At 37.0% G+C, this 24,532-nt stretch overlaps 1 protein-coding gene and 1 long non-coding RNA gene across 2 annotated transcripts in view; both read left to right on the forward strand.

Annotated features, from left to right (window-relative positions):
* Nucleotides 1–18,176: 18,176 nt before the first annotated feature.
* Nucleotides 18,177–19,359, forward strand: LOC116729178 (uncharacterized). The gene is made up of 2 exons (XR_004341099.1): nt 18,177–19,165; nt 19,253–19,359. It is a non-coding gene; the product is annotated as an uncharacterized LOC116729178 (long non-coding RNA).
* Nucleotides 19,360–21,444: 2,085 nt separating this feature from the next.
* The window catches only part of notch1b (notch receptor 1b), a 56,158-nt gene continuing 53,070 nt past the window's right edge, over nt 21,445–24,532 (forward strand). The window contains exons 1-2 of the mRNA XM_032578771.1: nt 21,445–21,857; nt 22,522–22,603. Coding sequence (XP_032434662.1) covers nt 21,797–21,857; nt 22,522–22,603 — 143 coding nt within the window. The 5' untranslated portion in view covers nt 21,445–21,796. The remainder of the gene's footprint in view (nt 21,858–22,521; nt 22,604–24,532) is intronic.

Below are 24,532 nucleotides of genomic sequence, written 5' to 3' on the forward strand. Positions count from 1 at the left end.
GAGTTGTGTGATGATAAATGATAATACAGAATATCACATTGTGTTTTACTCCATTTTCTTACACATAGTAGCTCCTTTCAGGTTTCTGTTAACTGGAGGATCTTATTGTGTTTGGTTGTGATGAAGTTATTGTCTTTTGTTTGCTGTTGAAGTCTGATGTTGTGAGACTGAGCCACATGTCACTGGGTCACTGCTGGTTTACATACCTTAATCAGTGTGTGAAAGCGTCGGCTGGCAGCTGGTGGGACAAGAGCTAAGAGGACTGCAGGCTGAATAATAGGCTTTATACTGAGATAGATTATAATTATCAGCTATTTGGTGCTACATATGAGATAGATGGATGAATAAATGATTGGACAGACAGATCTGAGCTACATCGAAAATAAATGTCTGCTCATCCAACTATTCAGCTTTTATTCAGTAAAAATCTTTAAACCTCATTGTTGAACTGCAGCAGAGTGTCATTTTAGGGTCACAAAGTTTCCATAGAGACTATTAGAAACCATTTCTGTGGCAACTGGTTGTTTGGGAGTCATGCAGGAAACAAACTATCACAGGAAACCTACTATCACAAACACCTTTACTTCAGTTTTGATCAGATAAGACCAAAATTTAGCTTTTTGACAACAAAAAAACCAAAGTATGAATATGTGGAAAAGCATCCAATGCCCACTGTTGAGTATGGTGCGAGATTAGTGATGCTGTGGGCCTATTTTTCTTCCAAAGGCAATATAAACCTTTGCATCATGAGCTATTTGAAATACAAGCTAATTTTTAATTTTCAAATTCTGTTGAAAACATGGAAGTAACCTATCCTCGTTTTAGCTTTCATTTACTCTGTTACATTTACTTGAGATTTTTACTGCGCTATATGTTTTACTTTTACTTCAGTAATTTTATTAATATGAAGTATTGCTGTTTGTGTTAAAGTTTCATAAATGTTATATTGAAATAATCTGATTTGCCTGATTTTGTTATTTTGTAATTATGCACTTTATATTAATTACTTTCATTTTGGTCATTAAAATACCAACATTTCCACATACCTTCATATTTTAGTCCATCTGATGATGTAATTTTTAAGTATTAAATGATGAATGTTTTGATCATTTGCTCAGTACTTGAGTACCAAATACTTTTTAACTTCCACTTGAATAAAAATATGTTGAAGTAGCTACTCTTACTTCAGTACAATTTTTGGGCACTACATATATTCTTCTCTGCACTGTGAAAAAATTTTATAATTTATAGTAAAATACCAGTAGGTTACCATTTAAGTAATTATACAGTAAAATTCTGTATAAATACGACTGCTGGTATTTTACAGTAATTAGAGACGGGGTTTTTTCTTCATAGTGTGCCTATAACTAAATTAAAACAGAATCAGTGTTTGTCAATATTCTTCCAGTTGTAACTCTGTAGAAAAGCTGTGAGTTGAGCTAAAGATGAGGATAATCTTTAAAAATTGTAAAAAATATGGATGTTCCATCCTTCTGGTAGCCTGGTCCTACTAGCCAAAAAACATTGTACAAATTAAAAAGAAGTGGTGCCAATAAACGTGGAGGCTGCTGTGAATTTTAAAGGCCTATTGCTGATGAGACAAATGAACTTTTTAAACCTGAAGAAAAACAGATGGTGAGTGATGCAAACTCTCATGCAAAGTCAGTGTTGGGAAAATGCTTAAAACTTCACAATGATGCATTGTTTTGTTGAAAAGTAATCACCATTTCACAGCTATTAGCAGTCATAAGATGAAACACAACTCTTTTATTCGGCTTAATGCTCACACAGCAGTAGTTTAAGGATTAACACCACTTTTTTATGTCTCCTGCTGGAAAATGCATTTCCCACCATCGTGAGGTGGTCTTGTTCATGAGAGCCTGGAGGTGAAATTCAGACTGATTACAATCTTTTTCTCTTTTTTTTTTTTTACTTTTGTTTTCACCTTCATGATAGCTTCATGGAAGCTTCAAATAGTTGTTTTCTTTTTCAGAGCAGGATTATGTACACCATTAACAGCTAGCTGGTCTGTAATTTACAAAAGAAATTTGTCAAGCCTCCAGCAGGTAAAAGGGGAAATTCTGAACAAAAGTCAGCCATATCTTTGATCCTGTGGATGTATTTATGAGAACGCAAAAACAAGAAGCCAAGAGCCTTAATTGCAGAAAGCAAACACTGACTTCCTGAGGAGTGTGTACGTGCAGCGCAGTGGGGGATTCTGTCATTTACATAAGGACGAGCAGGACCTGTTTCTGCACGCTAATGGTGCTTATTATCAAATTATAGATTATAAAAGATGAATAAAGTGGACGGAATAATTCACTTCTTATTTGCTTTAGATCTGACAATAATAGGTTGAAACATCTTTAAGGGATTTTTTTTATGAATGCAGGAAGTTCCTCTCTCATCTTTAAATAAACCTCTCAGGAATCAGACTTTTACTGCATGATTTTAAAAGTCGTCGTGAAAAGAGTGAAGATAAGGAAAACGAGACTAATACAATGATCACACAAACTTCTATTTCCTATTTTTAAAACCTGACTTTGAACACATCAAGAATTGTCCAAATTTAAAAAAAAAAATGCAATGTGTAAAGTTACACAGTGAACAGCAAATCTGGGTTATTTAACATTAGATAAACAACTGGAGTTTCATTTTTCAAAGTCATTTTTTCACCATTTTATTCATTCTCATATCCAGCTTTTATTTTGATAATCCATAACTGCCCAATAATGTTTAGTTAGAGCTAGGTACGTAGCTTGCTAATTAAATAGTTAGTTTGAAACTCTGACTTTTATAAAGAAATAAATAACTTGATGGAAGTTTTTTTTTTTTTTTTTTCTCTTTTATGATAGACTAAATAACCCAAATTATTGCTGTTAATACAGAAAAAGAGGCAAAACACCATTATAACTACATTTTTAAAACAGATATTATTATCAACACAAACTAAGTCAAAAACCAACACATATTATTATTAAACACAATAATTGTGTTCCTTTGCACAATTATTGTTATATGAACACATTGTGTTAAGCCCATCCCAAGCATCAATGATCAACATTGGGGCAAAAAAGACATTTTGTAAGAGTTGATAGTATATTTTGAACTACTGTTAGCTGTGGGTGGTATAAAAAAAAAAGAAAATAATAGGCCATAATAGGTCACAGGTTGGGCAAGTCGAGGGCACGTAGTACCAGAGGTGACCAATTTGAATTGAAGGAGAGACTTTGGGCCAGGCCTTCTCGTCCAACATTAATGTCTGACCTCCGGAAATGATTGTGGAAAAAAAACATCCCATAAACATACTCCTAAATCTAATCTAAAGCCTTCCCAGAAGAGTTAATGCTGGTTCAGCTGAGAAGAGCATGCCAATATAATTTTAAATCCAATGGATTAAGAATAATATGTCAGTCAGGCACGTAAATACATTTAGAAATATAGTGCATCTAGTGTAATATTTACTGATTTGCACTAAAGCTTGGACGCAGCTTGGACGGGTTGACTCTGTGGCCCTGTGGGATTGTGGGTAAATATGTGAGGTTCAGTCATGGGGATGAAATGTCCCCCATCTAGATCATAAGTTGATATACACTTACCCAGTTCATAGTTAATGCCTGGGCTGAGGGGCACTTTCTGTGTTTTCCCATTGCAAAACGTTTTAAGACAAACATTTGCTGGAAAATAACTGGTTACATGAGACTTTGATGCTTTGAGAGTTTATTATCCTGAGACTAAACGTCTTCTCAGGGTTAGAACAATATAACTGCAAGCCCCAGTAATCTGCGTGTCTATGCGATGTTTGTTTGCAACACTAATCGCATAATTGCAGTTCATGGATGAGAAGGAAGAGTGAGGATTAGGGCACCTTTGTATGTTGCTGTGAACAGTGTGGGAGCTCATGACCCGGTGCCACACAAAGAGAAAGGGAACCATGTGGAACTGGGATAAAAACCACCTGTGAGCTTCAGGAAAATGTACACATCTCTCTACAACAAATGACAATGACATTTCTTTTCTGATCGAGGTTTTTCTCTTTTTTTCTTTTAATGGTAGAGTGCAATGTTAGACTGGTTGTCAGCAATTTTACAGGCCTTATTGTCTTTGACTACATTTAAAGCACAGTTTTCGAAACATATTGAATCTTATACAATTTCTGTACCATACAAGCAACCTGAGAGCACACTATCTATCACATAAACTTTTCATAATGATAATATCACAACCACAGGTATGACATAATATCCCCTTCATAAACACAATCCTCCAGTTCTTTGTGATTCTTAGAATAAAAGTGAAAAGATTAACTTTGTACTATTGGCAAAGACACGTAAGCTATTGTAAGACAGTTTAATGATGGATACGTTTTTGATGGTTAAACAAAATTGTCATAGGTACATAACATGTTATGTAATACTTTTGTAAATGGCCATGTTAAAAATGTACAATGAATGTTTATTTTTCATAAAAATGGAGATCCATGTAATCAGATTAGATTTTACACGTTCACAAATTATATTAGTGTTGTAGTTTGGCCGCCATCCAGAAGAGGGCTCCACTGGTAATCCTTAAACGGAGCCGGACAGTTGATACAGAATTAAAGATGGCGGATAATCCAGAACAGGTAAACTGAAACACAGTCCGGTTTGGGGGTGGAAAAATGCACTTTATGCGATGCTGTTTTGAAATAGAAACACTCGACAAGTATCAGCCACTTCTCAATCAAAAAATACTGATTCGTTATGAAGGCGAAGGTGCGCTGACAGAAAAGCCGAGACTATAACGCTGAAAAATATGGGGCGAAAAAATACATGACGCTAATTGATTGTCCTGAGATAGTGCACTTCATGGTGCAAAGTTTTAACATTATCTAAAGCGCAACCACAAACAGTACTTCTGTATGGATATATCTCTACTCAGGCATATTTTACTCTTTTCATTCTTTATTTTTATATTCAGCGACCTAGATTCTTGTTTTGTTATATTTTATATCTAAGTTTACTATTGTGATAAAACCTCATTTTTTTGTTTTTTCAGCCAGTATTTAACCCAGTTAACACAAAAATAATGTTGAAATTTAATGATGTATCGTGTTGAAACAAAGTTTATTAAAAGAAATGTAACCCTTCATGTTATGGAAAGACAGTTGCCCCCTTAAAACAAAAGAAAGCTATTTTTTAAGCGAATAGCCTCTTATCAATTGATTGTTAGTCATTTGGTAAGATTGATCAACTTTAGATTAACTGATTAATTGATCATTTGCATCCATAACATGTATGTCTATGTGAATAAGAGTAAATTCACTATAAACTGAAATGTAGTTTTTCAAATACATCTCACTGGCTGTGTATTAAAAATTAAACATGAGAGAATCAAATATCTACTTTTTTGTAGAATTTTCTCATTAAGTTGATTTTCAGTGGTTAGCTTCTATCTTTCCAAATCATTCTCCGTGGTTAAAACTATCTTTATAGACCGGGGAGGACATTTTGTGACATTCTTACCGAACCCAGAGTAAAACTGCCTGTGAGATGCCAAAGTGGTAAAACCAGGAGGAATTTGTTTAATGTTGCCTATTCTTGTGTCTCCTTTCCAACTTTCTGCCTCCTCCCAATGCCAAAAATCTGATCAATTCCCCCCCTGACTTGGTTCAAAGATCTATACTCAGACTTACTCAGACTTCCAAGAAAAGCAGGTTTCTCACGTTCTACTTTTACTGCTTGTTTGCTCCATTTCCTCTGTCTGTTTAACGTCTCAAAAATGCGTCCAGGACGAGGGCAGGGCTCTTTCAGAGTCGTTAAAAGAAATGTGGGAAGTGCCAGGACTGGAGTGAAATGGACTGTGACTGGGGGAAAGTGACACACCTAACAGTAAAAATTAGGTGGTGGTTCCTATTCTGCAGGAAGTGATTCAGTGTTGGAGAATATGATGCTCTTTGGTGACTTCACCTTGTAAATGTTGGCATCCATGAATGGGCTTTTTAACTCTCAGATGTAACTCACTTTTATGTTCACAACCAAGATGAGGTCAACAGTAATCAAGACTGTATTTTTGCAGGTGTATTCAGAAAAGGCAAATTTTCCTAGCAAATGTTTAGCCAGACACAAAAATTACATATGAATTATATCTGCAGCCTGTGTTTTATATTTAACGAGAAGAGCTGTGATTAATAAAAAAAGAAAATTGTTTCAAACTTGGGAAAATGCCCTTTGGATCTCTGACACATGGCATGAAAGCTGGGTGTGTAGGAGTAAAACAGTCCTGGAAAGAGAGGAGAAGGAATAAAGCAGAGGAAAGTAAATTACATCAATATGGCAAAGGTAAAGCAGAATATTGGAGAGACTGGGTGTGAATGATGGAGGAAGCAGTGGAGGCAAAGTGGGATTATGCTCCATTGGGAAAATCCACATAAGGGAAAGGCCACATACTTCTCAAACTCCTTCACACACTGCAGTTCTTTTTCTGACTCACTGCACTAATGTTTGGGAAGCCAACATTTTAAGCAACACTTAATCCCCTTGGGAAGCCTTTTCATCCTAAAAACACAGCTTCTGATATTTCTTTTTCCGTTAATCTACACGCTCCTCCCAAAACGGGGTTTTTGCATAATGGCTGAGACTTTCCACAATGTAAACAGTCAGATGAATTCACAGCAGACAGAGCCCAGACAGTTAAAGGTGACGTATTGTGCTTCCATGAACAGGTCAGGATAGCTCTATGGGCTACAAAAACATGTTCATCACATTTTTTTTGCACAAAATCATTCTCAGATGACGTTTCAGTCTGTTCAGTTCTGCCTATTCGGAGCTCCTTCCAGAATGAGCTGTTATAGGGCCTTGCGTCACTTTAAATCCAAATAATGTGCTGCTGGCCACACCCCCAACTAAACGTTTACACTCAGGTGAAAATGGAGGCAAACAGAGGCACAAATTTACAATTGTACATCTTTGAAAAGCAGAAGTAGAGCTTTCTGCACAACCAAAAAGAATGCAGCAAGTGGTTTCTTTCAGACACCCAAAAACATTCATTTATTGCCCAAAAATGACTAGATGTTCTTTTTAAGCACTTGGACTGTTTTCAGGACTCGAATAGAAGTATAAAAATGTGCAAAATGTGAATTTGACATGATAGGTCCCCTTTTAACGCAGGTTGGTATGCAGAGAAAGGGATAAGCATCTCCTCTAAGCATCTAATATTTAGAGAACAATAGATGGTACATTGAGCTCATTAGACAAAATATAAATGCTTTACTTGTGTAAATAAATCTTTTGTGTGGTTCTCTAAACTGCTTTATGTGTTAAATATTTTTTGCAGTTTCCAGACAGGGCTGCTTGAAATCCAATGAACTGATCTTCAGGGTGAGTTTCCTTGGCTGTGTGCTGTCAAAAGAAAGTTAAGTTTTCTAACAAGAACACACAAGAACACATTGTTGGTTTGGCTCAAGGCACTTTGCAACATTTTTAAAACTATTTTAAAAAGAATGCTGAGATACAATAATGACAGAAAGTTCATCCCAGACAATGCAATTGTAAGAACTAGTTCAGTAATGTGCTGATTTTATTTTTCCTTTCCCAGATTTTTAATTGACAAAATTTTGGGAGCAAAGAGTTTCAATAACGGGGGTAAAGTGAAGCTGGGGCAACAAAACACTTTGCCTTTGAGACTCTAATTCAACCCCCCTACCCGTAAACAAAGGGAGGAAGTGGCGCTGTGTGACTGGTTTGCAGTGACTTCCTGTTTGTGATTATGTGTCCAAAAACAGAACTAGGGTCTCTGGACCTCCCACGACTCTCCACTTGAGGCCAGGCAGCCGCTGACCCACTCCGTCTAGCTGTCCGCGCATTGTGCTTGGTAACCGGGGCGCCACAATACTGGGAAGCAGCTGCAGCTAACAGGAACGTGGCAAATGCATGGCATTCAGCATCTATAGTTACAAGTTTAATGTGTATTATTAAACTAGTCCGGTCTTTTAACAAGCTGGCACAGACAGTGTCACTGTTTTACTGCGACCTTATTCAATGGAATATTTGGAAAGAATAGCGACAGCAAGTGACTTTTAGTTAATTTAATTGAACTTTTACAGAACTTTCAGTCAAAATATTAGAGAAAAACACCCAGAAATGCAAGACTTATAACCGAATTAATCATTTTCTAAAAAAATTAATTCAAACATTAATTAAGGTATGACCGTACACTAAAAATAATTGAAAGTTATCTAACTAACCAAATTAAATATACAAAACTGTAAATTGTAAAAAAAATAATTTAAAAAAGCCCAAAACAAATAAAAACATATTTGAACTGAACAGACTCAGCAAAAGCTAACCTAAATTCCCCCCAAAACAAATCATATGATATAAAAATTTTATTGTCACAATAACAAATTATGCTGGGCGAAAGATTGTCCCAGAAGCTATTTTGATAAACTATAATATTGTTGTTTTGAGACCATTTTCATATATTATAATGCTAATGGTGTCATAATTAAAGAAAACATTGTCAAAGATCAACAAACTTTAAATTCTAATGAACATTTAACATTGGAACTGGAAGATATTTTACATGAAAATGATTAAGTTTGTTTTTATTTATCATGCGATTAATTGATTTATTCCTTATTATTTCAACAAAATCACCAGGTAAATGCAAAACTAAATTAAAACTCAGAATTTAAATAGAAAAAATCTTTTTAAACTCAAATTCTGGGAGAGTATTGCTGGGGTCTTCTTTTAATAATCACAATTATTAAAATTGTGATTATTTATAGCAATCATGCAGGTTCCTGCCTATCTCTAGCATCTCTAGCATGACTGCTAGGGATAGGCAGGAACCTGCAAGGACAAGCAGGTGTAGACAATAGATGGATGGACGGATGACTTTATTTATATACAAAAACTGTGGGAAAACTCACGCTGCAGCAGTAGCTAAGGCATTTTTTTCCAGGCTTTTAGAAGGTCAGGACTGACCTGTAGAAATCCAGCCCAGTCAATTTGAGATTTTCCAAACTTTCCCAACAAAACCTTTTTGCTTCCAGACTATCTGCTTCCCATAACCTTGCAACTGCAGGAAAACAGGAGCCAGGGACCCTCGCCTGCATTTCCTCACATTGGGAAACATAATCCACAATTCAGCTTTAAAGTCATTATCAGTCGTTAATAAGAACAATACAGCAACACCAGGATACATTAATCCCCGTTTGAAACACTAAGGAAATAATACAACTGCAATACAATGGCCAATTTTCCTTCCCTCAGCTCAGCTTTGGGCACCGTTCCTTTAAGAACTCTCTGTCCTGGATGTGAGGTGGATTTTGTTAAATGTATGGCCCTGAACATGGCAGCTTGGTTTAGTGGGAAAGAGGAAACAAGCAGCCTTTCTACGTTTCTCATACTTTGATTTTTATAGATAAAATATGAACTAAAGTTACCCTGTTTCATCACTTTGCACAACATTGCTTCTGAAAAATTAATCTAAAAATGGTTTCTTCTTGCATTATTTAAAGGTGCTTAATTTTTTACATGTTTTAAATCATTCTTAGTGGGATGTTAGTCTAGAAAGTTCTGCCTATTTTGATCTCATTTCATAATGAGCTGTTTTAGGGCGTCTTGTCACTTTAAATCCCAATAAGCTGCTGATGGCCACGCCCCTCAACTCAATGTTTACACTTGCACATGAAAATTGCTGCAAATGGATGCACAATGCTACAACTGTACATCTTTGAAAAGCAAGAGTGGAGCCTGCTGCACAACCAACAAGAATGCAGCAAGTGGTTTCTGTTTCGCCTGGACTCTTTTTCAGGAGGGATCGTCTCGAATAACCAAGAAACAGATTTAAAAGCAGTAATCCAATTTGTTAAAGCAAAAATAAGTAAAAATACTTTATGGAATCAACAGAGAAATAGTTCACCGTTTCCCTGTGACGTAATTTCCTTAACCTTACGTGTGTATGTACATGCGTGGATGAAAACAAGAACTTAACATAACAAAAACTTAAGCAAGTAAAAACCTGAACATGCAAACAAAATCCTACAACATTTTTGAAAGTCAACAACTAAATACTCGTCTCTTCCAACAGCCATTGCATATTATATACAGTGGTAAAACCAGCTGACCAAACGTCCTGTGGCTCTGCTAGGTGACAAGCTAGGTGTCACCTAGCTTGGGTTGCTAGGAGACAGGCTGAACTCAGCTGTGGTTGCTAGGTAACGGAGAAATGCCTGTCGAATGTGACTAAACAATCAGGATATTTTTGAAACGTCTCATTTTCCAGGCAGCAAAAAAACATTAACTTGTTCCCAAAAACCTTCTGGGTGTTTTTTTTAAGTTGTTTTTAGAAGCAGTAAAAATCCAAATAAAAGTATAAACGCAAGTCCCCTTTAAGTTTTTGCATATGTCATGATTAAAACGTTAAAAACATGAGTAAAACATTTCCTTAAAATGATTTACCACTGAACCGTCTTAAATGTTTTTGGTTGGTCTAGCGAAACACATCACTTTTAAATGTGCTTTGAGCTCAGAAAAAAAACAAAACAAACTGAGCTAAGAAGTGAAAGTCCCTCAGGGACTGGGAAGTGGTGAAGGTTGTACATTTTTTCCAGTCATTCACTTTTTAACAAGCCATTAAAACTGCAAGTGGTAAACAAGACTGTAATTAACATTAAAAACTGAGACCAACTCATTAAAAAGTGTAGCTCCAGTAATTTGATGGAAAATAAACAAAATCACAATGTTCCCAATAAAGCAACAGGGAGCTTTGGACTATGAAACATCTGGGTTCTAATGGTTGACTTTATATTTAACTTTATCCAGTGGATTGTAATAATATTCACCCTCCTTTTTTTGTGTGCTTATCATCGTTTAAAAGCTGATCATAACAATTTCACGACCATTCTATACATTTTTACCCTTAATTTAGAGCGCACTGAAACGTGTTATAGCCATGACAGTTGGAAACTAGGCAATTCATTTTTTTTTTCTATTTGTTTTTTATCGCACCGCAAGGGGTCTTTTTATGGGCTCTAGTGTCACTTTTTCAAAGTAGGTGGACAGGAAAGGGGGAAGACATGCGGTAAACGTCGTCGAGTCCGGGAGTCGAACCCGCGACAGCCGCGTCGAGGCCACGTTGCCTCTGAATGTGGGTCGCGCTAACCCCTCCGCCACCATGGCACGCCCAGCAATTCATTTTTAATATTAAAAATGAGTATTTTTGCAGATAAAGCACACTCCAGCACTAAACTAACAAAATAGTTGCATACAAAATAGTTTCATATAATCAGCTTAATAGAGCTGTGATTAATCACAATTACATATGCTTAACTTTGTACGCTAGGAAATATACAAAATCCATGAAAATGTTTTTTTCTTAAACCAAACATTTCAGATTTCCAGGTTTTCATATTTTGGAGGGTTTAAAAGAAATATATATTTTTTCAGACTTACTTTAAATACTATAAGCTGGTTGTGCTTTGGTGGAAGGATAATTCACCGTTGCAAGAAGTTGGCTTCATACTACGTTGACTTTAACCAAACTTCCATTCTGGTGTTTTTTAAAGTAAAATTTCCAGCCGAGCACAACAGTCATTTATTTATCTTCATATATATATATATATATATATATATATATATATATATATATATATATATATATATATAAATAGTGTTAGGGGTTGTACTTTTGTATTTATATTTTATTTATTTTAATTATTTTTTCAGCAATTCTATCTAAAGTATACATATTGCTTCTTAATAGTATCACTCATTTCCACTCCTCGTTTTGCTAAAACGCTAAAAGGCTTTTAAAAAACGCTTCAAACCCAAAATTAGAAGTAACTTTTAGAATTTTAGTCACATGTTGTCCATTCTGATGTATCAAATGTAGAAAACAATAATCAATCTAAGTATACATATTAATGCACAGCTTAGCTTAATGTTAAGATTATTTACTGGGTTTTTCAGCCAAATTCAATGTAGTTGGCCTCTTGTACACTTCTGCTTCAATGAACCACACGTAGTTCACACTTCAACCTCTAGGTTGGCGTCAAAACTCTTCTAATAATAACCATTCTTCCCTTTGGCTGAAAACGGCGTGAAGCTAATTAGCTTCACTGGTCCATACATCAGTCACCACGTCGTCCTGCTGTTGCTTTCCAATGATCACAACTCCTGATTGGTTGGCCCCTACCATTTTGTCCATTTTAATCTGTAAGTCAGGATGGTGACTCCCACTTCGACCTATAAAGGTCTGTAGTTTGTATCCCACACGGATAGTTTAGTACAATATACAAGCTGCTTTGTTCTGGGACTCCATGTTTTCCTTTATTAGTGGCATCTTACGTGTAAATATAGCACTGACAAATAGGAACTCAAATAGCCCCTTGTATAAAACCAATTTATTTAAAAGTGCCAAATTTAGATTTTTATTGCTGAACCAAAAAAAAAAAAAAAAAACTTCTTTAAAAAAAAAAAAAAGAATTTTATTAGGAACAAGGAGCAGAAAAGTTGGACTGTTCAAGTTTATCTTATGACATTTATTATTTTAGCTAAAGGAGGCTAAAAGGAGGAAAATTACTGGATTGGTCTGTGGTAAAAGCCTGGAGAAAGCTTTAGTGGGGAAAGCTGCAGATGTTTGGTGAGGCCTCTTACAAGAAAAAGAAATTACAAGTAATTTGTACTTTTCTCTAATCTAAAGCCTGACTTATTAAAAATTTGGATTCCTTCTAAATAATGCAGTCTTCTCAGCAGGTAAACAGATATAGAACAACTAAAATATAAACCATGTCTATTATTTATCATGCAAATCAAATATTTTTCAGTTTTTAGCAGAAATTAAGAAATATCGTTGTTGTTTCTTTGCACGGTGTGGACTGAATAAGCATGACAGACTTGAGCGGATGTGCGAACATGCCCAGAATTGTCCCTTTATGCGCCACATCTGCCGCTGCAGGCCGGCGAGGAGACGGCCACCCACACTCCTCTCAAACAGAGGGCCATTTTGCAAAGCAGTATTAACTTTTTACACTCTTGGCATTAGCAGTGAATTCATATGTACAGTCAGTGCAGCCAGTTTAAATTATGTCACCAGCAGCTGCTGGGATCCTAAATGTTCAAATGCAACCATAAATCTTCTTGATGAACTGTACAATTGATTTTTGTTTAAAAAGGACCTTTTTAACACTGAACAGTCATGCAAGTGATTTTGTAAGGGTGGAATTATATTCAATAAATTTAAAAAAGTTATTTTAATAACTAAATGAAACTCGTTACATAGATTAGTTACACGCAGAATCATGTTTTTAATACATTAATGTTTTTAATTAGGAAGATTTTCAGCTTACAGCTAATGAAAATACCACATTCAGTTTTTTGGTCTGCTTCAGAGTTTGATTACACGTTCACATCTCACCAAACAAATTGGACTTCCTGGAGATCAAAGCAGACTAAACAGGGCTGGCGTGAATGCACCCTTTTTGTGAAAATTGACAGCGACGGTTTTAGTGACAAAACATTTTTGAGATTTGAGTTGTCCTGAAGTTATCAATATTATAATTTAACCAGAAAAGCTGGTTAAAATTCTGAACTATCACTTGAATTTGAAAGTATTTTGAAAGTTTGAGTTCTTCTATAAAAATCAGTAAATAAATCAAACGTTCTTGTGTAGACTACATACATAAGACGTAGATAAAGTAGCAAAACATATGAACAGATTAGTTCTCTCTTCGCCTCCTGACTATTGTCAAACAGAAAAATTACGACCATTATGTCTTTAGGACTGGCATGGATCGTAGAGCTTCTCACATGATTACATATGGATGAGGATGCAGGCCACAGCATCATCAGTCAGATTATAGTGTGTTTTCATCCAGCAATTAGCAGATGCTTGTTTTTTATGGTAATAAAGTGGAACAGGTCCTTCCATCTGTGCTGTATCAGTCGGAGGGAAAAACCTCAACCCCCCCAGTTTAACACAATGAAAAGGAAATCAACACAAATCCTGTTTACTCTCCACAAAACAATGTGATGCAATAAACACATTTCCCCCATTTTCCCACAGTAAACAGAAGCACAATAGATATGTCAGTATAACGCAGATTTTGTGAAGCCTGAAAAGTTTAAGAATAAGTGTGAAGCTTATAAATAGCAATATTTGCGACTGTATTGTAGTGTTGTGTTACAGCGGTGCAGTTAGATCTGGTACTGGTTGAGCTTTAAGATGATAGTCACTGCAAAATGTTTTCATAATACTCATAAAATGACAAAATGACCCTGATAAACAGCTCAGTTTGACCTTGGATCGAGCTCAGTGCTGAACACTGTGTGTGGATCACACATCATCTGTTTATTTTTGATATTATGGTTTGTCAATATATTATTTGTAAAGCTTTTCATGTGAAGTACTCATAGTAACCAACCAAAGCTGATTATGCACTTAATGTAACAAAGACAGTCAAACTCAACAATCTGCATTACAATAATCTTATGTGCCTCAATCAGTGTGGGTGTATATAATTTCATGTCTGCGGTTAACATCTTTCTCTTATTTTCATGTCTTCTAGCACACACTGGGTTCTGCATTCCTCTCCACATGGTGGTTCAGTCAGGTAAAAATAATAAAACCCTGTTAGAACTCATTTTTTAAAGAAATGTTCACGTACTTATATCTCATCATTTTGCTGTTATCTTTCTGGGAAAGAAAGTGACTTAACTAGATTAGCTCCCATGACTACCTAGATGATACGCAGCTCTGCATTACGATGTCACCAGGTGACTCTGAACCCGTCCAACACTGAACAGATTCTTAGAACAGATAAATGTGTTGATGTGACAAAACTTTCTCCAGCTGATAGGAAACAAAACCGAAGTTATTATTTTTGGACCTAAAGAGGAACGATCTAGAGTCGACGCACAGCTTCAGTTATTACAACTAAAAACCAGAGATCAGGGACGAAATTCATATGTAGTGTTGGATTCTGACCTGAACATTCAGAACCACATAAAGACAGTTACAAAGTCGGCCTTCTGTCACCTCAAGAACATTTCCAGGATTAGAGGACTAATGTACCACCAAGATCTAGAGAAACTCATCCATGCGTTTATCTTTAGTCGCATTGATTACTGTAACAATGTCTTCACAGGTCTGCCTAAAATAAATCCATCCTCCAGCAGCAGCTGATCCAGAACGCTGCTTCTGGAGTTCTGACTAAAACCAGGAAAACAGAGCACATCACCCCCTTGGCTCCCTGTAGCTCAGAGAATAGACTTAAAAATACTGTTAGTTTATAAATCACTGAACAGCTTCGATACAACAACAGCATTAAAGATCTGCTGTTGTTGTATCGACATTCCAGACCTCTCAGGTCTTCTGGAATGTCGTTACAACATCGACATTCCATGTTGTATCGACATGGTGCATGTGGTCTGCAACAAATCTGCAACAAACACCAGAAAACTGAAAAACAGCCGAAACAGTTCCTTTAAATCTAGACTAAAAACCCACCTGTTTGAAGTTGCTTTTGAAACATTAGAAATGAAACAATCAACGTTCTGATGTGTAACGATGGCAAAATGTAATGTTTCAATTTTTGACTGTGTTTCTATGACTTTGTAATGTTACTTTTTTTTTTTTACAATGTAAAGCACTTTGAAATGCCTAGTTGCTGAAATGTTCTGTACAAATAAGCCTGATTGATTGATAATTACAGGTATAACCCCAATTAACCCTGTTTCAGTAAAAAAAAAAAGTGTGTTTACTAACTAAGTCGAGACGACTGACACCGATGCTGTTGCTGCTGTTGCTAACTCATTCTGCTGCTCTTGTGGGCTCAATGTTGGCGCACAAGACGTAACCGACAGAATCCGGTTAAAGGATTTTCAAAATAAAAGATCCCCCATTTCTTGCGCGGCCCGGTACAAATTGGTCCACGGACCGGTACCGGTCCGGGGGTTGGGGGTACCGGTCCGCGGTCCGGGGGTTGGGGACCACTGGTCTAAACAGTTTTTGTGTCCAGAATGTGTGGGGTCTGCAGTGAGCTGCCATTTTTTTAGGCATGTATATCTCTTGCCTGGATTGAAGGTCAGCTTCAAAGATCCTCTGTGCAGTAATTGTTTGTTCTAAGATAGTACTATGAGTTTTCTCTATAAAATTACTTCTCATTGGAGAAATCATTTGGATTAGTTTAATAGGTTAATAGATTCATACAAATCCCCTCCTTTGCTCCAGAGATGATATCAGATAATTACTCCAACAGAATGTAATGCCACATGCTGTAAATTTGTTATCGGCCTATTTTGTTTATGACTGTGTGAGGCTCCTAAAAGTGTATTCATACACCACCTGATGGGAATGTACTCCAGCTTCTGCTGACTTTCTGAACTTACTCAGTGAAACTCGTTTTAAGCACCGTCAGCATTTATTTATCAGATCCTAACAGGTGACACAATTTCTTCCCAGCATTTGTCAGGGTGGGTGAGAGATGGGCAGATAAATGTGTGCAAACACAAGATTATTTGAATATCACTTGTATTCAAATCAGGTCATCATTTATGTTTTATTTACGTCTATCCATGTAAATACTGCTTTCTTTTTGTTATGTTGGTGCTTTTTATGGAGGAAATAATCTACAATGTTTTTGTAACAAAAGTCTAACTGATAAATTTATTAATTTTACTAGAATTTTTGTAACAATTCTTGTAAAAAAAAAAGTAAAGAAATTGTATTTGTATGACATATTTCACTGACAAAAATCACAAAAAACTTGACAAAAACAACAAGAAAATAATAAATAAATTATATGAGATGGATAATTTAAAACAAGTACGCAATAGAATTTTAAAAAAAGAAAATCAGGAGTGTTGCACAAATCTAGGAGAGCTCCCTGAAGAACAACAGCATAATAATAGACTTGACAAATATTTCTTATTCCTCTATGTGGGAATAAAATGCATTTCCCAATAAATTTGCAAGTTACTACTAAAAGGATTTTGAGCCTTTCTCTAAAAAAACACACTGTTATTATTTTGAATGCAACTGTATGCAGTTTAATCCAAAGAAAAATAATTGAAACAGAAAGGGGAGAAATAGGCTGTTTTTTATGAACTCAGTTATTGTACAAACCAAACAAATGTTTGAAAATGTATGTTTGCACATTTTGTAATGGAGTAGATAAAGTCTGTGGGTTGGTCTGGACCAAAGCTGATCCATGGCACTGGCAAGTTAAGCCGCTGCTTAGAAACTCCGCACCAACAGGGGGCCCCGAAGAGCACCGAGCTAGCATGATAGCATGATATGGGGTGCTACAAATGAAAATATAAGTAGGGTCCCAAAAGGATTAGCAGGTGTTCAATCAGATAGCCATACATGTCAGAATAGCATACATATGGTAAGAGCGCATGCGCACGCATGCGCATTCTGCAGGAGGTCCGCGATATTGAGAGGAGTCGTCAGCTTGTCATACGCGAGAAGAGACACAATAAAAAGTAAGTAAATAAATTAAATTTAATGCTCATACGCGAGAAGAGACACAATAAAAAGTAAGTAAATAAATTAAATTTAATGCTGCTGCAGCTGCAGTAAACTACAAAACACGCCCTGTTTAAATTCACGTCCCCCAGTTCCTTGATATTTTTGGGTTGGATAACATGTCTGCTAACTTGGATAGCATGTCGTGTATGTGATATGTTAACCTGAAAAGCCTTCATGTTCCGGAGTAAGACAGGGAAGTATACTGTCCTCTCACCTTTTTAACATCTACATAGATGAACTTAATGTTGGCATCCACCGTTACCAACATTAAATGAATCAGACGTATGAAAACGCAATTTTTACCCACACTGAAACTGGGGCAAAACCAGTGTTTCACTTTTGAAACAAATCCTTATCTTCATTAATGTATATGAAAAGCGTTCATGTTAATTTTGTTTTTATATGTGCTTTACATTTACACATATTTAGTTTATGCAAATTGAGGTTGTTTTTGGAACATGAAGGCTTTTCAGATTAACAGATCACATACACGAGTACAGCCACCTGGGTTATGTATTAGTCACTGTCAGTGTGACTTTTGCCTCAATTAATAAAAGACAGGAGATGTTCTTGAGTCACTTGAAGTCCCTGTGTTCACCAGGCGTTGCCAGGAAGGACATGGCATCCACCAGTGTTGTCAATAAAAAATTGGGATCTCTCAATTGCATTTAAACTCGCTGTTGTGTTTTCTGCAGTATTTCAAGAATTGCATTGTTGGATGCACATGCATAAATATGTTGATTACAAGGTTTTTTTGTATTAAATCGGAATAAAAAAGGATGGATATGAAGAAGCTTTCACTACAAACTTTTTTAAATTTATTTTAATTTTGTATTTCTTGTCCTAAGAGCTGATATTTCACAGAAATGTCATATTATTGCAGCACCAGTTGGCGTGTTTAGTAGCAGGAGTAGGTGTGTTTTGTTGTGTACGCAGCTGCAGCAGGGTATTATTATATATTTGAACAATTTGCAGTGTCTAATGAATTGTCTTGTTTAAATGCTTGTTGATGCAATTTACATGTTTTCTTGTGTCATTTATAGCAAACATGGAGTGCAAATGGGGGGAAGTCTTCAGTTTTATTTCTGAAGGCTCCTACCCATTGACACTCAACAGAGGGCAGAGGCAAACTTTAAGAAAGTATGCCGAAAAATTTACCACTGGCTGAATGTTCGGAGATTTATAGCTTTGGACAGCTATGATTCTAAGAAGTTTTTGGTCAGAACACATGAAATTTTATTAATGTTGGGTATTAAGAACCAGTTCCACTGTTCAGGGAACTGTGGAAGTCTGTGTGAAACCTGTTGATCTGTTTTGTTAATATTCTAACAATCAAAAACACAAGATGGCTTAGGAGCATATCACCGAATTTTTCATTCCAAACGGAACAAATTTTCCCTTAGGCTATACCGGAACAGTCCAAAGCATTAAAAAAATCCAAAGATATATGACATACTAAATTGCAGTATTTTCTGTTATGTACTAGTATAACATGATGGCTTGTCAACAGAATATAAAGAGGTAGTACTTGACTATTTTTGGTAAAGTACACTCTAAATGCCTTTATTTGTTCCCAGACAAGGTGGAAGAGTACTGTGTGGAATGCAATATGCTTCACTGTAATGCTTCAGAGAACATCATTGACATGGTAAACAACTAAACTGTACAACTTAACGCTTCAAACACATTACACTTGCTAACTCATAACTGTTTTCTTTTTCTGTCCACTTCACAGATACAGTGTGACTGCTGCTCAAGGTGGGCACACAAAGAATGTGCCACAGACATGGGTGACATGTTCAAATGTAAAAAGTGTAACTTAAATTAAACAGTTTTACCCCACCAGTGACAGTGTGGATTATTAAAAATACAGAAGTAAAATGTTCTACATTAAATATAGTACATCATACAACTGATGTCATTGGTATTAATCAGGAAGTCATACAGTGGCTAATAAAGTGTATGGCAATCCGACAGGTTAAGAGATGCATCAGGAAGTCATACAGTGGCTAATAAAGTGTATGGCAATCAGACAGGTTAAGAGATGCATCAGGAAGTCATACAGTGGCTAATAAAGTGTATGGCAATCAGACAGGTTAAGAGATGCATCAGGAAGTCATACAGTGGCTAATGAAGTGTATGGCAATCAGACAGGTTAAGAGATGCATCAGGAAGTCATACAGTGGCTAATAACAAAGTGTATGGCAATCCGACAGGTTAAGAGATGCATCAGGAAGTCATACAGTGGCTAATAAAGTGTATGGCAATCAGACAGGTTAAGAGATGCATCAGGAAGTCATACAGTGGCTAATAAAGTGTATGGCAATCAGACAGGTTAAGAGATGCATCAGGAAGTCATACAGTGGCTAATAAAGTGTATGGCAATCAGACAGGTTAAGAGATGCATCAGGAAGTCATACAGTGGCTAATAAAGTGTTATTACATTAGCAGCTTTATGACGATCTAACACCGTTTTAATAAAGATGATTAAATATAAAATATGGTGAAATTGCCGTTGTTCTGTCAGATAGCCATACGCTGTCAGGATAGCACACATGCAGTCAGTACGCATGCCCGCGCATGCGCATTAAGAAGTCCGACCGTCAGTGGAGTTGTCAGTTCAGCATACGCAACAAGTTATGACGAAAATAAGTCATTAAATTGTTTATAATATGACATAATATGATAACTAGATAAATATACATGCGTTGTCATGGTTTCAAAGTGTATTTAAAGCAGGTCTGGCTGCAGCTGCAGTCAATTACAACACAGGCCCGTGTAAAACTCATTAACCTACTTAACCGCTAAGTCAGGATGCCATATAACTGTTAATAACAAAGTGTATGATGATCTACGTCATGATTCTATGTTGCTGATTAAATAAAATCATATGGTAATGACAACGTATACATGTCTGAGCTAAGCGTATGACTATCTGACAACGTATGCTGATCTGACAGATATAGCCATCAGTTTGTCATACGCGTATGACGATCTGACAACGCATGGCTATCTGACAGAACACCGGCCCTGGGCTGGCCACTCCATGATATTATTCATGTTGCTGTGGACACAAGATTATTTGGTTACCGGTTTGGTTTGGATGATTGTCTTTTTGAAATACCTACTTAATGCTGCAGTAACTTTTACAGAAATATGTTGTTTTGTCTCTTTGTTAAAATTGTCACCATGTGGTGACAGTATAATACGAGACAGATAAGATTGAAAAGATCAAGCTGCTCCACCTTCTCTCTGCAGAAAGCAGAGCTACTATTTGCCATCTGAAGAATTGCATCGTTCTTGGACAAAAACAACCAATCAGAGCACGGAGGAGCCATTTAGCTCTTTGAATCATTGCTGCTAAATGTGCTAAAGGCTGCGAAAGAGCTTACCATTCCACTAAAACTGTTTATTCATCATCGGTGGCCATGCTAACTAGACTTAGCATTTCTAGCTGGCTATGCAAGAGTGATTGACAGCACTAAGACCCTCCTCCTATCTCTGGTTGTTTCTGACTGAGTGACTTATTAATGCAGTTCCTACTAGGAAAAAATATTATTCTAATAATTTTAACAAATGTCTCAAAAAAGTATATATTTTTTTATAAAAGTGACATATTGTAGTCACATTTAAATGATAAAAGAAAGATTTGCAAAATTTAACAGTATCCTAAATTAAAAAAATATCAGATAGCCTACATTATTTTAAAAGACTACAAAAGTAATTTAGTAAACTTTGACTTCATCTGATATAAAAGTGGTCAAGAACATAAATGTAGAGCCTAACTTGACATTTATATTTTTACTGTTTTTATTTAGCATCTAGCCTGAGCTAGCATCTCAGCAGCTAGCATCTTGAGGAAAACCTGTGGCGCTGATGTTCCACAAGTGTCAGCTAATTAACCGTTTACTACGTGGGAAAACCGCTGGGGGACACAAAAAACAAACTCCCTGCTATCTCTTCATCAAGCTGCACAGCTTGTGCCTGTCTGGGGAACAACTATGTGATTGTTAGCGTGTCGGTGTGGAAGAAAAACGCCCCTTCAGAGCGAAGAGCAGCGGATGGAGACTTTCGTCCCTCAAATCATTTCCAACTCGGGACTTGAAGTGACGACGTCTCATGCCGGGTGTCCGCTTCACTTTCCCCCCCCCAACTCTCTGTGGATATACTCTTGGGTGAACGTAAAGGGTTTGTTTTTTCCCTGTCAAGGAGGAAGACATAATATTGGATCTATGAAAAAACCCACGTGGATTTTTATAATCTTTTTAAACCAGAAGGAATGCATATTTTTTTGTTAGTGAAACTAACTTTCCTGTTGTCGCTGATAGGAGTAACACGAGGTGAGTGAAGGGGAAGCTTTCGGTTCGTTAATGCCAAAAAATATATTTGAAAAAGTGTAGTAAAGTTATAACTTCGGTACAATCTTAACCTGTTTTTATAAACTTTCGTGTCAACCTGGGAAGCTTTCTCCAACTTCCTGAGCACACGCCGCAGATTTGTTAGACTGAGCTGCCAACACAGATTCTTTTAAATTCACTTTTGTGGCATGTTGCACTTGTTGTCTTATTAATATTAAAAGCACGTCTTTTCCTAAACTCACCTCTCCTGGGAAAGTTTTCGCGCTCCTTCTTTGCTCAGGCAGCTGTTCCAGACTTATCCAGCAAAAACCAAAAACTTTTTTTTTTCTCACTAGTGTGTTAATGTAAGCTTCTGCGGTTTGGTTAGTGTTTTGTTGGGATTGCACTGTTGTGTTACTCATATTTTTCAACTTCTGTCAAGCTGCGTTTTAGAGCATGCTGATGTCAAACTACACTCTGAGGTAGCAGTAGATGTCGCAGGTAGACATCACATTTAAGAAGCATTACCGGGACAATTTCAAATATTTGTGTGAGAAGCAAATCTTCCATTGCTTTTTCTGCTACCTTAGCTCAAAACTCTGCTTTGTTAAAAATAAACTCAGGATGTTTTGCAGAGTACACATGTGTTAAAATGTTGCTTTTGCAGGTCTGAGATGCTCCATGCCCACAGAGTCTTGTTTGAACCAGGGGAGGTGTGAAGCTACTCCAGATGGCAATGGAGAGTGCAAGTAAGTTTAATGTCCACATCTGTCTTGTGATTGTGCAAGTTATGACGAATGCCTGCACAGAAGAGCTGGAATGTGGGATTGTGGCGACTGAAATGACTCAGAGGTTTTGGGGTTTGCATGTGAAGGAGATGAAGCGGTGTGCGCTCACACTGCTGGAGCTATTTCTGGGTGGCAAATGGTCAGAGGATGTGGAGTGAAATGAGTGGTGGACTCTGATGAGGGCAGGGGGTCACCGTGAGATACTGTGTTTGGGTATGTGTTACTGCCGCCACATTCTGTCGTCTCTCCAGCCAAACTCCTCTCCGGCCCTAAATCTTGTTTTTCTTTTCTTTCACGGAGCGACAGCTGGGTTTGCCAGAAGCTCGGCGACCATTGTTCTGCTCTGCGATTAATTCTGTGTGACTAATCTGGGAGAGGCTTCCCAGAGAGACCCTCAAACCCCGTCCCTGTGCCACCCCCCACACACCCTTCTCTTGGGAGTTTGTCCCCTCCTCAAAAGCCCTCAGTGCTCACTCGCTCTGATTGCCCAAGACAGATGGCTTGACGCTTTACAACCCATTAAAAACATGGAGAAAAGGTTTCTAGATTTGTATTTTTTTAAAGTTTAAGTGTAAACCCAAACCTTCTTTTGCTTTCTTGTTTAAATGCCCACATTGGTATGAGCAGCAGCAGTCAGGTTCACTCCCTGCTGAATGATTGTGCCGACCGGGTCAAAGCTTCGGACAGCAACAAGTGGGCAGTCATCTTGGCCCCCCGCCACATCTTAATTTGGCCCGGTCATGTATTCACTCGTCGCTCACACACACACCCCACCTTCCCACTGGGCCACAAAGCCATCATTGTGCCCCTGCACTGTCCCACTGCTCAGACGTCTCCAATTATACACGGAGATGGACATTGGGTCGGGTTTGAGCGGGCACACAAGGCCAAGCGAGTGATTGTGTATTTCAGTGTTACACTCTTGTTGTGATGGTTGTTATTGTGGCAATGAATGATCAGTAAAAGGATTGTCAAAACTTGGGCAGATTTTCAAAGTTTGGATACTTTGATTATTTTAGCTGCTGATAATTTGTCCCTTTACATTTTCTCAAAGATTATTAACTAACAAGCTTAAGATCTGCTTTCATATTAATCAGCCATTCAGTGATGCCTTCTGAAGGCGGGAACTGAGCTGAAGCAGTCCAGACCAGAAATAATATCTTGCAGATTCCAGTAGTACAATGGATGACCCAAATCAAAGCAGTTCAGGGCAGAGCTTCTTTCTGTCCAGGGAGATGAGAGGTATCGGGCCAACTCGATGTAGGGCGAGGAAGGATGCTGTTGAGGGATCACATACCTCCTTTGGCACTGTGTTGATTGCAGAGTGATGTGAACTGGTGATGATGGGATTGATTTGGTGCTTGAAAACCAAAGCTTCAAGTTTTGTAGGTTGTTTCATATTTCGTACATTCGTACAAAACTGAAAAAGTTGTAACCCACCTTTAATATCTTTATTTTGTTAAGAATGTTAAGTTATTTAATCACTAATATCTCTTGTTTTTAAAATTATGTTGATTTTGTCATGTTTTTCACCATTTTATGTCCACTACCTGCACCTGAATGTGAAAACACATTTTTATCTTCCTTATCTTTGAATCTGTGATTGTTTTAACCGCTCTTGGTGATACAAACAATGAACACCAAGTGAATGGCTCCTGGATTGGCTGCTTTGCAAGTGCTAGCCTATAGCATGTCATGTAGCATTTCACCTATGTATTTCAGTTTTCCCAGCCACATATTCTTACAATATGTGGCAATTTGACCACATAAACATAGTCAAATTGCCCGCAAATAATTGCGTTGCATTAAAAAAGAGAAATATGCAAATACTGAACCAGTGGGGCTCTACTGTATTACAGTAGATAACTCTATTGGCATCTTTAATTTGTG

Source organism: Xiphophorus hellerii, chromosome 12 (genome assembly GCF_003331165.1).
Source record: "Xiphophorus hellerii strain 12219 chromosome 12, Xiphophorus_hellerii-4.1, whole genome shotgun sequence".
In the NCBI taxonomy this organism is placed as follows: Eukaryota; Metazoa; Chordata; class Actinopteri; order Cyprinodontiformes; family Poeciliidae; genus Xiphophorus; species Xiphophorus hellerii.